We start from the raw sequence: 14,442 nt of genomic DNA on the forward strand, positions 1-14,442 counted from the left end.
GATGAGGTTAATGCTTGTTAGGTGTTTAGCTTATTTTTAGTAAGCACTATTTACGCAAGTAATATTGCGTGACATATGTTGAAAAGCAAGCAACCTGTGTGGATCCACTTTGAGTGCCGGTCAAAAGACGGCAACACCGGAAATGAGCTATATATAAAAAATTCAAAAAAGAAAAGCAGGGTATTCCTTCGAGAATAACAAAGCATGTGGAACTGCGTAAAAATGAGTCAGAGGAGAATTTGAGTGATGCGGAGGTTAAGATACTAATATCAACAAATAAACAGACAGAAATCAAAATAAATTATTGCTCGCAACAAACAAACAGCAGATCATTTTAATTAGGTCTAGACTTGTGGACTGAAATCGGACTAGTAGATCAACAGTTATAGTAGTGCGGGGGTTATAGGTTTCAACCTTGCATTTTGTGATAACTTTATGAAACCTTCAGAGGATGTTCTAGACACCTTAAGGTTCACCCCCGCAACTCCGGACGGCAGTTGCTATAGCGGGTTTCTTAAGCGCAAGGAAGCATTTCAATACCCGCCCATAAAATGGGTCAAAAATGTATGTCCAGGGTTTGTTTTGTACTTTCTTACATCTAGGAAGGTTGAAGGGAATTGTCAAATACCCAGGGAGAATTTATGTAGGGTATTTTACGGGGTTTACCTATTTTTAAGGCGATTTTAACAATGCGGACAGTAAAATCGTGACGGAGACTTCTTTTGGCTGCTCTATTGGCACTAAAATTATTGAACCCTACCTTGAGAACACTCGCCTCTCCAGTTGCACAATTCGGTGCAGGTCATATCGGACTTTGTGTGCAACCTTTCTTACATCCACATTTTACTAAGATTACAAGAGCTTCTTGAACTGGAGGTTTTAAAGTCGAGTCAGGCTCCTATTCTTGATCTTCACTCGAGTTTCTCCAACCCCAATCGCATGGATCCGGAAGTTGCTGTTGCGCCACGAGGCATTGTCCGCTAAGGCAAGTACTGTCCGGGGTTGCGGGGGTGGCGGCATAGCTGACATAGAACCTTAGGGTGTCTAGAAAATCCTCTGAAAGTTTCATAAAGTTATCACAAAATGCAAGGTCGAACCCTATTTTGGCTCTTAACTCCTGCACTATAGCGCTTTCTGTTTTCTTTTCTTTGCAATAAGTTTTTTTTTGCCTATAACTTTTGATGTGCTTATCCGTTATTCACCTACATAAGCGTTTATTTTAAATTTTGGATTGTAGAATCCAAATCACTCATAAAATTGAAAACCGGACTAGTAGATTTATTTCAGAAAAATCTGATATTGTACCTGATGCTACAACCTCTACAGAAACGTCAAAAATACCGAAATACAAAAGGTAGACAACAAAACGCTAACCAGTCCTAAATTTAAAAAAAACCGAATCAAGGAATTTGGTGCTTGACCATGGCTAAAAACACAGGCTTTTACGGCTATTTTATGCTACTAACACCTTTTCAACAAGCAGATCATGCAGAGTATAAAAAACTGTGTAGTGTAATGGAGATCCGGATATAAACCACTATCTAGACGGCAGCTTGGCGTGAAAATTTTGGATGATACCTATCAATTCATTTTTAAAAAATATTAATGTCTATATGTGGATGGCTGGAGTAACATTCACAACGAGTCCATCGTGTCTTGTCCAATTATGACTCCAAATATTTAGTGTCTACTATCGATACATCAGGCCCTGCGTACAATTCAAAATACTTAAAAGAAGTGGCAATTGCGATTAAAAACACAGAGGAAACTTTTGGTGTAAAAGTAAAAAGTTTTGTTACAGATGAAACAGGTGATATATACCTATGTATCCAAAATGCGCATTGCAGATGCCGATATCATTTATAATGGATGTTCTGTCCATATCCTCAACTTGCCTAGGATTTAAAAATTCCTGGAGTTGCTGAACATATTTTTGAAGTTCGAAACAAACACCTGACCAGCCTCTCTCCATCTCTACAAGGATAAGCGGGAGAAAAAAATTAATTGTACCACTAGAGGTTCGTTGGAGTGATGCAATCAAATTGTACTTTAGTAGGTACAGTTATGTTAAGAGCACCTCACGTTATTGAAAAAGACATTGTCAAAATAGTTAATGATACCAACATTATGAAAACAGCACTAGATTTTGCAACGTGATTAAATAATCGGAATTTCTGTAGAAATATGGCATACCTACACTGGAAAAAGATTTGAAAGATCAGCCCAAAAGGGTAATTTGGACTGGATCTGGTCAAGTGAAGGTGGAGATGGAGAAAACAATGAAACTGAAGAATCAGATGCGAGTGAAGCGTTAAGTTTGTTTTGTTTCTCTTTATTCAGAAATATATTTCATGTTCGACATCTTGTGTCTCTATAAAATTTAAATCGATTTAAAATAAAGTTAATTATTAGCATTAAAATAAGGTTTCGGATAGCTATCGGTTATACATATATCCCACATTTTGATATTTATATAAATATCATGATATTTGCCACCCCTGCCTATATACTACACCCTGTACGAACGACTGTCTATACCGTTGAACACAATCTATGTTCGAGCTATATAAGCACAATTCTTACCGTAATGTTGCACCCCTATCCTTCCGTTCCCATCCTTAACTTTACCCATCCTTACATTTTCGTTCTCTGGCTGAAGAGGGTCAGGAAACCCTGAGCTGCTTGGAATAGGAGCACGGGGCGCACAATGAAAATTCGGCGAAATTCGCATTGTGCGCGTATAAAACCTCGGTTGTTCTCCAGTCCAACCCTGCATCGTTACTCCAAGTTGGTACCCTACATTAGGTTAATTCACTAACCTGTCTACCTACTACAAACCCTCCATCCTCCTTCACACCAAGATGTTTTGCTTCGAGAAGGTACATTTCAAAAAGATTCGCCCCCAAAATATTCCCTCAAAAAATTTCGGCTATGGAGTATACTCTCTCGCCAGAAACTAGCTGAAAGGAATATTCACGTCCAGGAAAGTTTGACCTCAAAGGGTCGACCTTAAAAAAAATGAAATAACTGCTATTCATATGACTCAAATGGATGGGTTCATAATGAGATACACAACAAAAACCAATCTATTCCATTCTATTTATAAGGGGAGCCCGACCAAGCAGCACTTAGGCACATCTAAGGCCCATTATGCCTGCCCTCTTTCCTTCCCAACCTGGTTCAGAGCCAGTTCCTCTCAATAAAGGGTCCTCCACAGCAGACATTCGCCCGCTCCATCCTACACAGAAGGCTGTCTAAGGACCAGTTCCCTTCCTTATGTATGCATGTTACCACAGAAGGTCCTCCCATGATCCTCGTTTGGACCTTCGAATATGATCCTTATACCTGCGCTGAGCGGTCTTGAGATCTTCCAAGTTCGCGGGCTCATCGCCATCTTCCTCGGCCTCTAAGGGCGTCCGTAGTAATCGCTACGTCCCGTGGAGGTCACTAGCGAGGGATTGAACGCTCTCCCTTACCTGGCGCCTCCATAGGCTCGTCCTGAAACTAAGATTTTTCTTCTGGATGCGCTTCCGGATGGTAGCCGTGTCATCCGGGAGCCCATACAACACAGCCATCACCTTGGTTACCTTAGGAACGTGCCTCTGCACTTTTAGGACGCGCCATCCCAGGGCCTAACCTCTCCAACCAGTCCAGAGTCCACCGAAACACGAGTCACTTTACGATCATTCTGGTGTCTGTCTGGGAATCCCCCTAATCGCCACCCGGGAACGCGTCCAATGGAGCAATCAATGAATTTCCACCTGAGGCCGTTTAACATATTATGGTAGGTTGACTGATGCATGTTTTACTTTCCAAAAAGGCGTCTTAGGATATAATTCTTGGGGGGCAGCAAAATTTGGAAGGGTACACCTTTTTAAAAACATGTGAGGTCTTCAATACTCCTCCCCTAAAAGTTGGTCAATCTGAGTGGGTGTGAGAACGAAGCGCAAGCAATAATTTAAATTAAAAAAAATTGCAAACCAACATAGGGCAGTAGGTTACGCGTTACTCTGATTTCACTTTTTAGGGAATTTTCCACTACGGTATAATGCACGTGATACAATTTCTTTCGCGGTGAGCGATCCGATTTGTTGGTAGTAAATTTACACTTTGATTGGGTATTATTGCCCTAAACGACAATAGCGCCTTTTAAATATTTTGCAACGTTAAAAACTTGCGCTTACAATGCGAGTTCCACAATGACTTTTCTCACACTGATCAAAATTTACCGTCTTTCTTTCCCGGTGTATATTATACACCGTTCTCCGGTCAAAGTATATTCCCTCTATTCTAAATTTAAACTTACAACAAATGATACGTTTACAAAACCTAATATACATTATACACAGTAAATTACAAAATTTTATACCTTTACGCCCAGGCCAAAACGCATTATGTGAAATTGAAAGTATTCACACTCATTACAATGCGACATATAAATAAAATAATTAGTGATTTCTAATTTCTAAATAAATAATTTAATATGTGATGCAATTATTTACAATTAGCAAACCTAAGTACTTTAAAATCACATGGAGAGCGATTATTAAACTTATAATGAAACACGAACTAGTAACTTAAATTGTGATTGTGCCCACTAGTTAAATTGTTGCACAATCTCAAAAATTCAATTGTTGTTTGTATAAAAGCGGCCCATAGAAAGTATTCCCAAAGGGGGCGTAATTGGCGACTACATTCAATTACATTTGAATCCTAGCACCTCGATTTTGTTACTGTATTTATTAATTTTCACCTGCACAAGGTTTAATTATACACTGGCAAAGAGCTTAGGAGAGATAAAATTAGTTATCACTAGCGCACCAGTGTGCTATAATTTTGAATCTCCTGAAAAATTTGGAAAATTATCATAACACACATTCTCTTTCATTTTGATTTGGAAAACAAGATTACCGATGTTAAAACCACGCAATGAAATGCCATGTAAATGCAACTAAAATTACTAAAAGTATAGGCTACGTTTCCCTATACGTACGAACATACCATATTAGGCGTGCGCCTTATTTTTGTTTTGTTTCACAAGATTCGCTTACTGCAGTACAAATATGCAGAAATCGTTAGTATCGCGGGTCTTATTAATTAGACTATTAAAGTAATTTGTTTACTTATAAAAATGTGACGTAGATAAATTAGAAATTCTTTGGTACAAATTGCAGACGTACGGCAGTAATAAGAAGGGAATACGGCGTACGGCAGCTCTTAACTGTGAGAACGAGGTGTTATATTAGGTATATGGGATTCAATCCTTGACCTTTCACTCGGTTCAGATGAAGAAGTCCTCCACCTCCTTCCCCCAGTAACTTCAATCTATATACGCGGCATATGTAGGCAGCAATAGTGGTGTCACTGGTACTGGCTCTAATTATTGACAACAGCAGGCTATCATACCTCCCGGCCAGTTAGAAATGAGCATTTTGTTCTATTGTTCATTAACACTATAATTAACAAGTACCTATTTTTTATACGTTTTCACCTCGCCGACTAATAGACATTTCTGGGCAGTTATATAGAAGCAATTATTTTGCACCTAGCATTTCGTAGTGCACGAATTTGTAGATGGGACAATTATTTCGCCTTTTGTGGCTACCATTTTTTTTTCTCAATTTACTACTTAATTATACAACGACATTTCATTCAATCCACAAACACCAGAACACAATCGTATTAATTACGTTATCCATATATCATAACTATAATTATTGTAGATTGTCGGTCTAATTGGGCTATAAATGCCTATTAGTGAAACAATGTTAGCAGATATAAGATATTTCGTGCATGTCACAAAACGTTCCACTACCATTTTTACCATATGACTTAATAAGATTAAGTAGATTTTTGTATTTCAGAGCTTGCATATAACGGGGATGATTCTGAGGGTTTTTTGTCTGCATTCGCATTGCGTGATGCATTTCTGACCACTGTTGTTTCCGCGTCTCATAGATCATGTAGATTAATAGCAAACCTGCAAACACACACAAGTAGATTTAAAAATTGAGAGGCTAAGGTTGCGATTAAAAAAATCATCGCATTTTTGCATAGTGGAACTCCTGCGAACAGAATTGACCTTCCAGAGAGGAGTGCTTTTTTCACATTCCTACATCTGTTTTTATCGAATTTAAAGATCTAACCTTCGAGAGTACTATATCCATCACCTCAATAAGTTTAATTAGCCTAAGTTTTGGAACGAACAACATGCCTTGTGACAAAAATGCTTGGTCTAAGCAGTATACACGAGGTTCGACCGCTATTACATTACAGTTGGATTGACCAAGCCCCATTGTAAACACCTGGCTTCAATGTCAATTAGAACAAATCTATGCTGCATTTTTACCTGCTTTTTTAGTGAAGGTCCCAGATCGAACGAATTTCAAAAACCAACCAAGCTTATGATCTCACAATGGAAGCTAACTACACATCGTACTCCAAGGTTAATAATTTTTTTTAACACCTTATTAATTTCGAGAAAGTTTACGTATATAACACAATACAATATACACGGTTCTTCATAAAAATTCTCAAAACAAGCATTTTTTACAGATTTGTTTGATAGCTATACACCCCTAAATGTTCTAAAATTTATGTTTTATCTGTTTCTTTTTAATTTTTTCCTCCGCTACCATACAACACATGAACGGCTAGAGCTAATGGCTTTGCCTCGGTTTTTGAGTAAGATAAAAGAAATGTTCATACCTTATTTAGAATTCTAAGCATGTATTCTCCATCTGGATGGGGAAGTTTTTCCTTTGTATGTTTCCCTCCGTATTTTTGGGTCGTTTGTCCTGCGGTTGGGCCGTTGGGGCATCATGGAACTCCTTCAATATCGTCGCTTGTTCTTGTTGGGGCACTATAGCTGTGGTTCCTCGTCACACCCTGGGGTAGTAGCCCTTGTCCGCCCAGTGTAGCAAATCGGTGATGCCTAAAGTCGGACGCTGAGTTTTGGGTTTCTGGGTCTTTCTATTGACCACGCCGAATGTGGGCGGCAGGTCAAGTGTTTATGTCGACCGTGTTGGGGCACAGGAGGCAGTCTGTTCGTGTGGTTTCCGTGTATAGTGGTCGCGATACGCCTAGGGCGTACTGGCTGGCACGGTCTGCCGTAGTATTAGTGCGTTGGTGAGGATTACTATTTTTCGGAGGGTTTATAATTACTGGTGGTGGAGTCAAAACTGTCCAATAGAATACTGATCTGCCACACAAAAATGCGTGAAATCCCTTCGATCTGACATGAGGACTTTGATAATCTTTGTCATCTCGGCCATTTATGAATCGAATTTTGATCAATTACATATCTATTTAATTGGTAGGCTTAACAAACTCTGGAATAACAGTTACATGTATTTTTCAACGATATACAGTGTGTCCCAGATCGGGTGGGATTGCATGGGTAACTTTCTTATTATTAAAGATAGAGAATTGGTTAAATGAACAATGTTTTGCAGTTTTAGATGCTTATTTAAAATTTCCTTGTGGAAATTCAAAATGTCGAATAGGTCCGACGTAAATTAAAAAAAACTAAAATTGGTCATTTCCTTTAATGACTTATATCATCGAAAGTATAAGAGATATAAAAAAAAGTTTTATATAAAAGTTACTGCTTCTGATACGCGTAATTTAGAATTGATGTCAAAATAAAATTCAAGATGGCTACCTTTGAGGAACATTTACCAACTTCCTAAAGTTAAATAGGCGCCATATTGGATTTTTAGATTATTTGATAGATTTTTTAATTCTCTTTTCAACGAGCTATCATAGCATAAAATTGAAAATAAGATACCAGTTATATCAACGGTTTTTATATTTTAATCAATAGGCTATGATGAATTTAAAAAAAAACAAAACAAAATCTATTCGAGGCAACAAATAGATGAAAGTAATTACATCAGATGTTTAAAATAGCAGGGGCGCACTCATGGGGGGGGGGGTTCGGCGTTACAAGTCCCTCCAAAATTTTATGTAAGTAGGCGTAGACAAATTTTGACTTTTATGGCGTTACATATTGACTATCATATTATCCATACTTACATACCTACAAAATGCTGGTATAACTACAAACTATCCCCTCGAAAAAATGCCATGCCATTATCCAGTTAAACACATTTCAAGACACTTCGATTTACTTTACACAATGTATTACCATTGATGCGTTGTCCCAGGTCACATTTTGTAGGTGGTTTATCCTTAAGAATATCTACCTGCAGTTTTACCAGTCCGAGTATATGGACTAATGAGTCTATTTTTCTAACTGCGGAGTGTTCAAATCGACATAATTAACAGTACTCGTCACAGGGAAACCCATATGTTGTCGTTTGACGCCGAAATCAAGTAAGGTTTTAAATTAATGTACCTACTTTATGACATAATGGGAAGTCATGTAATTGGACCGGTAATCTTCGATGGAACTTTAACTGCTCACCATTATTTACAAATTCTGCAATAAACTTCCTTAAAGGATTTTCTAGACAACGTATGTTTCGCAGAAAGGGTTGGTTTATGGTACCTACCAACAATTAAGCTGGCTGTCCAGGTCACAATTCAAGAATTGTGAACATTGTACATTAAAGAATAAAGTACATGGAAGTAGCTACTATACTAATAGGTAATAATACCACAACTGCGCGAAGCCGTTCTAAAGGCATGTTATAGCGGTTTACGGAAGTTTCGCTCCCAACAATTCGCCCCCAACATTTTGCCCCTCACATTTCGCCCCCAGTATTTCGCCCCCGGGTATGATTCGCCCCCATCAGTTTTGCCCTCGCACAGTTGACCCCCGGGAAATTTCGCCCCCACGCATTTAGCCCCGGAATGTTTCACCCCTACTTGTTACTTGCTCATAATAAATTTAAAAATAGTAATTTTAATCGAACTTTTTTAGCTTCCTGGCTCGAGTTAGGTGGCTATTGCGATCGCCATTTTTTGGACATAAAAATTTTACCAAATGTAGACGTTTTAAATCATTTTAAGCAACTTTTAAAGAATAAAATTTTGTCCGTGTGTTGTATCTAAGTATGTACGTACGTTGGCGATTTTCGACAGATTTTGTTCAAATTTTGGATATGTAGCGTATATTAGGCATACGGAAACGAAAAATTACGAGCCGGATTTTCGAAAAAAAATTTTGGAGCGCCACAACGGCATTGAACATAGAAAATAGAAACCTAAAATTTTTATTAAGTTATTCGAAAGATCTATTTTTCTGTGTAAACCCTATAAAAATTGTGCTAGGTTTTATTACAAAAAAAAACTGAGAAAAAAATGTCAAATTTCAAAAATTCGTTTTCGGCAAAATTAGACATGTGGTGACGTCACGGAATGCCTATAGATACCCCTAAATCGGGCAGAAAACGACCCTTCTATAAAAAGAGTCAACAGAAATATAATGTAAGTTCCTGGAATAAGTATTGCTGACTAGCAATAATGCGAAATAAATATAATTTAGCACGAACCGCGATTTTTGGAGTTAGGAAGCTGTTCTGTCAAGAATTTTGCACATTTATTTTTATTTTTTAAGCATGATGTAGGTACCTAAGTAAATCAAAAGAAACACAATGTTAGGATGTTAGGTAGGATTGAATAAGTTTGTGAATGATACAATGAATAACGTTAATAATGTATAATTAAGAACATAATACAATAAGATTGAATATGGACCTGTGCAAGACATCCACGGATGGTGATTAAAATTCAAAATTGTACGCTATACCCCTGAGGTAATCTATCAAATTTCGATTGCCTAAGTCCTCCACAATACGCAGTACCCTTGCTGAAATAACCGTTTATTTCTTGTTTCGCGCAGTGGGGGCATTTCCGGCCAAGATTTGCACCATTTCAAAGTTGTGGAGACCTTGCTGTCGTTTCAGGCAGTTAATGAAGCGGTAGATGTTAGGAAAAAATGAACCACAGGTCTCTTGAAAGCTACGGTGCCAACCCTCGACGTCATTGTTGGTGCGATGTTGACCATTCAGTGTCCGTTGATAAACGTTCCAAAATTGAATTGGAAACAAGGGGGTCTGGCGTCCTCTTCGGTTAATTCGACCAATGTAAGTGTCCTCGAAATAGTTGGCAATGGGTAGTGCTTCCTGAGGAAAGTCCGGATCGTCCAAGAGATCTTCAAATGATTGTGTAACCCTGTCAGGGGGAAGAAAAGCAAGAGAGGGTATCATTCGAATCCAACGGGAAAATTCGTGGTCATTCTGATAGCGCGCTTTTAGTCCTTCATTTTGAACTTTTCGCCAAACAGACTGTGATAGGTGGAAGAAGCAGCCCGTCTTTTCGATGTTTGGAAATTCCTCATCAAACGCCTGAATCGCAGCCTGCTCGAAATCAGTCATTAATCTTCGTGGCTGAAGACCTGGCTGTAAAACCTTAATATGCTGTAGCATTCGTTGATATGTCGCTTTGGTCTTGTTTGGCAGCAAGGCGTACAGCGCCGGAATAACGAGGCCGCCGTGCACTACGTGAATTGTGTAGAGTTGCTGGAATAAAGCTGGCGCAGAAGAAAACGTGCCGTCGGCGAACCATTCCTCACTTCTAGATAATAAGTGGAGATTTTGTCTTGTTCCAAACATCAATATTCGGTTGGCTTCAATCCCTGAAAAAAGGCGGCATCAATAATTGAAGTACAGAATGTCAAAAAATATCTACTGCAAAGGATTTTCAGCGATATTGTACACGGAAGTTTAGTAATAACTAAAAGCTACATGGAGAAACCAATTTTGATACTCCCGGTTTCCGGAAGTTGCTGGAAACAGCCCTTTCCGGTGCCAACTTTGTAATTTTAAATGGAAAGGGGGATCAAGTGGAGTGTCCTTAGAAAGATCTTTTTAAAAGAAACAACTTTTGCTTGAAACGTTTTCGTATATTTTTTATCGTTTATGAACATTTGCAAGTTTAACGCGTCTGACCGACGTTCTCCGGTAGGTAATGTGCCCATGAACAAAAGAATTTCTTGTAGGTCATGCTTCATTTTAAGTCAGGAAGACATTTCGAAAATCTTTAAAGGTATATTGTTCATAAGCGATAAAAAAATACACGAAAACGTTTCAAGCAAAAGTTGTTTATTTTAAAAACACCTTTTTAGCGACAACCCAATTGACCTCCCTTACCATATAAAATTACAAAGTCGACTATGGCTATTTCCGTTAACTTCCGGAAACCGAAAATTTCAAAATTAGTTTCTCCATATAGCTTTTAGTTATTAATATTCCTTCCGTGTACTATATCGAAGAAAAACGGCTGGCACAGGTGGGCTAAAACACCCTGTATATATAGGTTAATTCAGAACTGTTTGATGCTTTGTTCTCGAGATATTTGTGCAAAAAGAAAACTAAAACCGCGTAAGGATACAGAATAACCCACGAGTTTTTTCCATCCCTTATTTTTTTGAGGTACACTATATCGGATATTTCAGGAAACAGAGCCATATTAGGTATTTAGCCAAAACATATTTTTTTATAAAAATTGAAAGAGAACTTACCCGAGTCCCACAGAAGAAATTGATGCAAAGTGCCGTCAATATTGATCTCCCGAAACTCCTGTGGAATGTTTAGTTGGTCAATGGTTTGAGGTAGTCTTGGCATGTTACCAACTTTTCTCATCGCACGAATGGACCTCTTCAAGGAATCTTTCCTAGGTAATAGTGCAGCAACGTTGGCGTGGGCCTCTGAAACGACCTCAGCGAGTATTTGTTGTGCGTCTCCTGGGTCGTCCTTGCTCTGGTGCACACTTCATTGACTAGTCGGACTGCTTCGGGTCTTGCAGCCTGCGCTGCATGATTATGAAGATTCACCACTTTGATGACTTCACCATTCATTCCTTCAGTCCATACGCGTCCTTTGCATGTTGACCGCTTTTCGCAAACCCAAATTGCATTAATGTTGTCCCTCGTCTTTTTAGAAAATAAATAGAGATGGTTTTCGTAAACTAACTTCTGTTTCCCACGCTTAGAAATAACTGAATTCATATTTAAACGGAGGCACTAGCAGAACTTCACCGTTAACTAACTGATTTGAACTGGCAAAGCAGATTCTTTGCAATGCAGAATACCCATCTTCGTAGCCATCAATAATGAATATTACCTAGATACCTGTTTACACAAACAAGATCTTTTAATCCTACAGGTCATTTTGTTATTGTAATCACCTCTAGGTGGGTAGGTACCTGTTTAATGGCAATGCTTTTCTTCTATTATTGTGACCCTTCAGCTTACTAAAAATAGTTCCAACTGGCCGTTTACCTCACATAGATAATTAATCAAGGTTTGGAAATATTATTTCAGGATGCAATTCCAACATGCGGATAACTCCTTAAAAGTATAAAATAATAAATATAATATATAAAGTGATAAATAAAAGTATGTTTACCATACTCTTCCACGAAATTTTAAACGGATAAAACGCTTAACTTTAAGTTTATAACGTATCATTTCTATTGGTTTTACATATCTCGGGGAATGATCATGGATTATGCTTTCTTACCTTCATACCCATAACCAACCTAATATGAACTTAGATATTGAGATTTGGGGGGCGAAACATTCGGGGGTGAAATGTGTGGAGGAGAAACTTCCGAGGGGCGAAAGTACCGGGGGCGAAATGCACCTGGGGGCGAAATGTGAGGGGCGAAATGCGAGGGGCGAAATGTGAGGGGCGAAACGTTGGGGGCGAACCTTCCGGATCCCTAATAATTTTGATTGCCTGCTACGCTACCATCTAGTGGAATCTTGAGCATATGCTTACTCACTTTGTAAGCCTGTCGGTTGGAGGTAATACCGTTGTTTTGTTATAATCTCCGGCTACTCCTGCTTTTTTTCCCCAAGAAATTCAAATATACCGCCGCGTGCCGACCACTGCGCATACAAACGACTCGCCATCTCAGAACTAACAATTACTACACGCATCAAGTTTTGCATGAAGCTTGCCAAGACCCTAACAAACAATTTTCGAAAGGTTATTTCTTGAAAAATTAAATTTTTTGATTCCGCATTTGCAGTGCAACTACATGTAAGTATTTGTTATAAGTAGCTCCTTACTTTTGATAGTTCACATGCCTCTCCTTGGCACATAGCAACTATGAACTTTGATAATGTCTAGTTCTAGAGCACATGTGATTTTGGGGTTTAACCTAACGGCCACTACAAGAAATTATTTTAAAACAATGTATAGAACCTACAGACAACTCCCTTATAATAAAATTGCTCGTGTTATCTTAAGGGAGTTCAATTAATTGAGTTTTGATATGTTGGGTAGGGTGGAGTGAAAACTGGCTCGAAAAAAAAATTCCTTAAATCAATTGACCTATATGTGGAAAAGTTGCCTAATATAATGGTCTATTCTAGAAAAAAAAAGTGGCTTAAAATATTGTCATCTTCTACTGCCCATTTGGCCTTAAAATTTAAAAAATTAAAGATAAATATTTTTTAAAGCCGCGATGCAGCTCTTCGCTTATTTCCATAAAAAATTCGTAATTTTTGATGGAAATAACCCAGAACTCACCACGTGGAGGTAGCTGCATATCGAGTTCCACCGCCCTCCCACCCTTATTTGTACTTTTGTGATTAATTTTCATTAAAAACTTGAAGATATTGACTTTTTGTCTCGAATACTGGCAAACTAGCTCTAGAAGCAATTCGTGCCCTTATAAATCCATCCCTTGCTGTATTTCCACATACAGCAACTGACGCTTCTGTTACTAATTTGATGCACCTTTCCACTGCTTGCGTGTGGCATGGATATTTTAGAATTTCAATTTCAGCTGGAACATCTAAAATCATTTCTTCTAGTTCTTCATTGGAAATACATTTTGTCAGAGGAGGTTCTGTTATTGTTGTCGACTGCCAGTCAATCATATCAATGTAGTCTTCAGCATAAAAATTTAAAGATGGCAATTTGAATTCCCGTATTTCTTCTTGGTTTGCTGTTTTCCTACACTTCAATAATCTTCTAAGGCCTAATTCTCTCACTGTTTTGCGACTGTCAGCCAACATAGCCAATAATACATTTTCAGGATGACCGAAATAGCCATTCCTTTGAATTACTGGGTCTATCATTTTTCTCAAATCTTCTGGTAAAAATCTTGATTTTTCAATCATACCAAATAGATGCTTGCTCCCGTGTCGACATGATGGTTGCATTTTGATTGCAAACCATGTGGTGGCATATACTTTCATGACATATTCTGTTAGAATAGTTAGATTTTGTGATGGTTTCGCTGTGGAGACATATAATCGTAAAATCCGGTTTGCGGTCGTAAGCCATCTGGAATGAGCCATTTTCCCGGGGTTCCTTTTCGACAAGTTCAAAGAGATGTTACCTTTTGAAATGGCATTACAAATTTCATATAAGTATTGTTGGTCGGTGCTAAGTTGATCAGCACTAATTTCAGGCAAAGTAATTTCTATCCTTTTAAAATCTGTAGGTTGTAAGGTTTCAC

The 14,442-nt window shown here is 38.3% G+C and overlaps 1 protein-coding gene across 1 annotated transcript; it reads right to left on the reverse strand.

Moving 5' to 3' along the window:
- Window positions 1-9,788: 9,788 nt before the first annotated feature.
- On the reverse strand, window positions 9,789-11,734 carry LOC116165741. The gene is made up of 3 exons (XM_031480407.1): window positions 11,601-11,734; window positions 11,489-11,546; window positions 9,789-10,603 (listed from the first exon to the last, which is right to left on the reverse strand). Exons 1-3 carry the CDS (start codon window positions 11,607-11,609, stop codon window positions 9,789-9,791), a joined length of 882 nt encoding a protein of 293 aa, XP_031336267.1. The 5' UTR covers window positions 11,610-11,734.
- Window positions 11,735-14,442: the final 2,708 nt, after the last annotated feature.

Source organism: Photinus pyralis, unplaced genomic scaffold (assembly GCF_008802855.1).
Source record: "Photinus pyralis isolate 1611_PpyrPB1 unplaced genomic scaffold, Ppyr1.3 Ppyr1.4_LG3a, whole genome shotgun sequence".
Lineage (NCBI taxonomy): Eukaryota > Metazoa > Arthropoda > Insecta > Coleoptera > Lampyridae > Photinus > Photinus pyralis.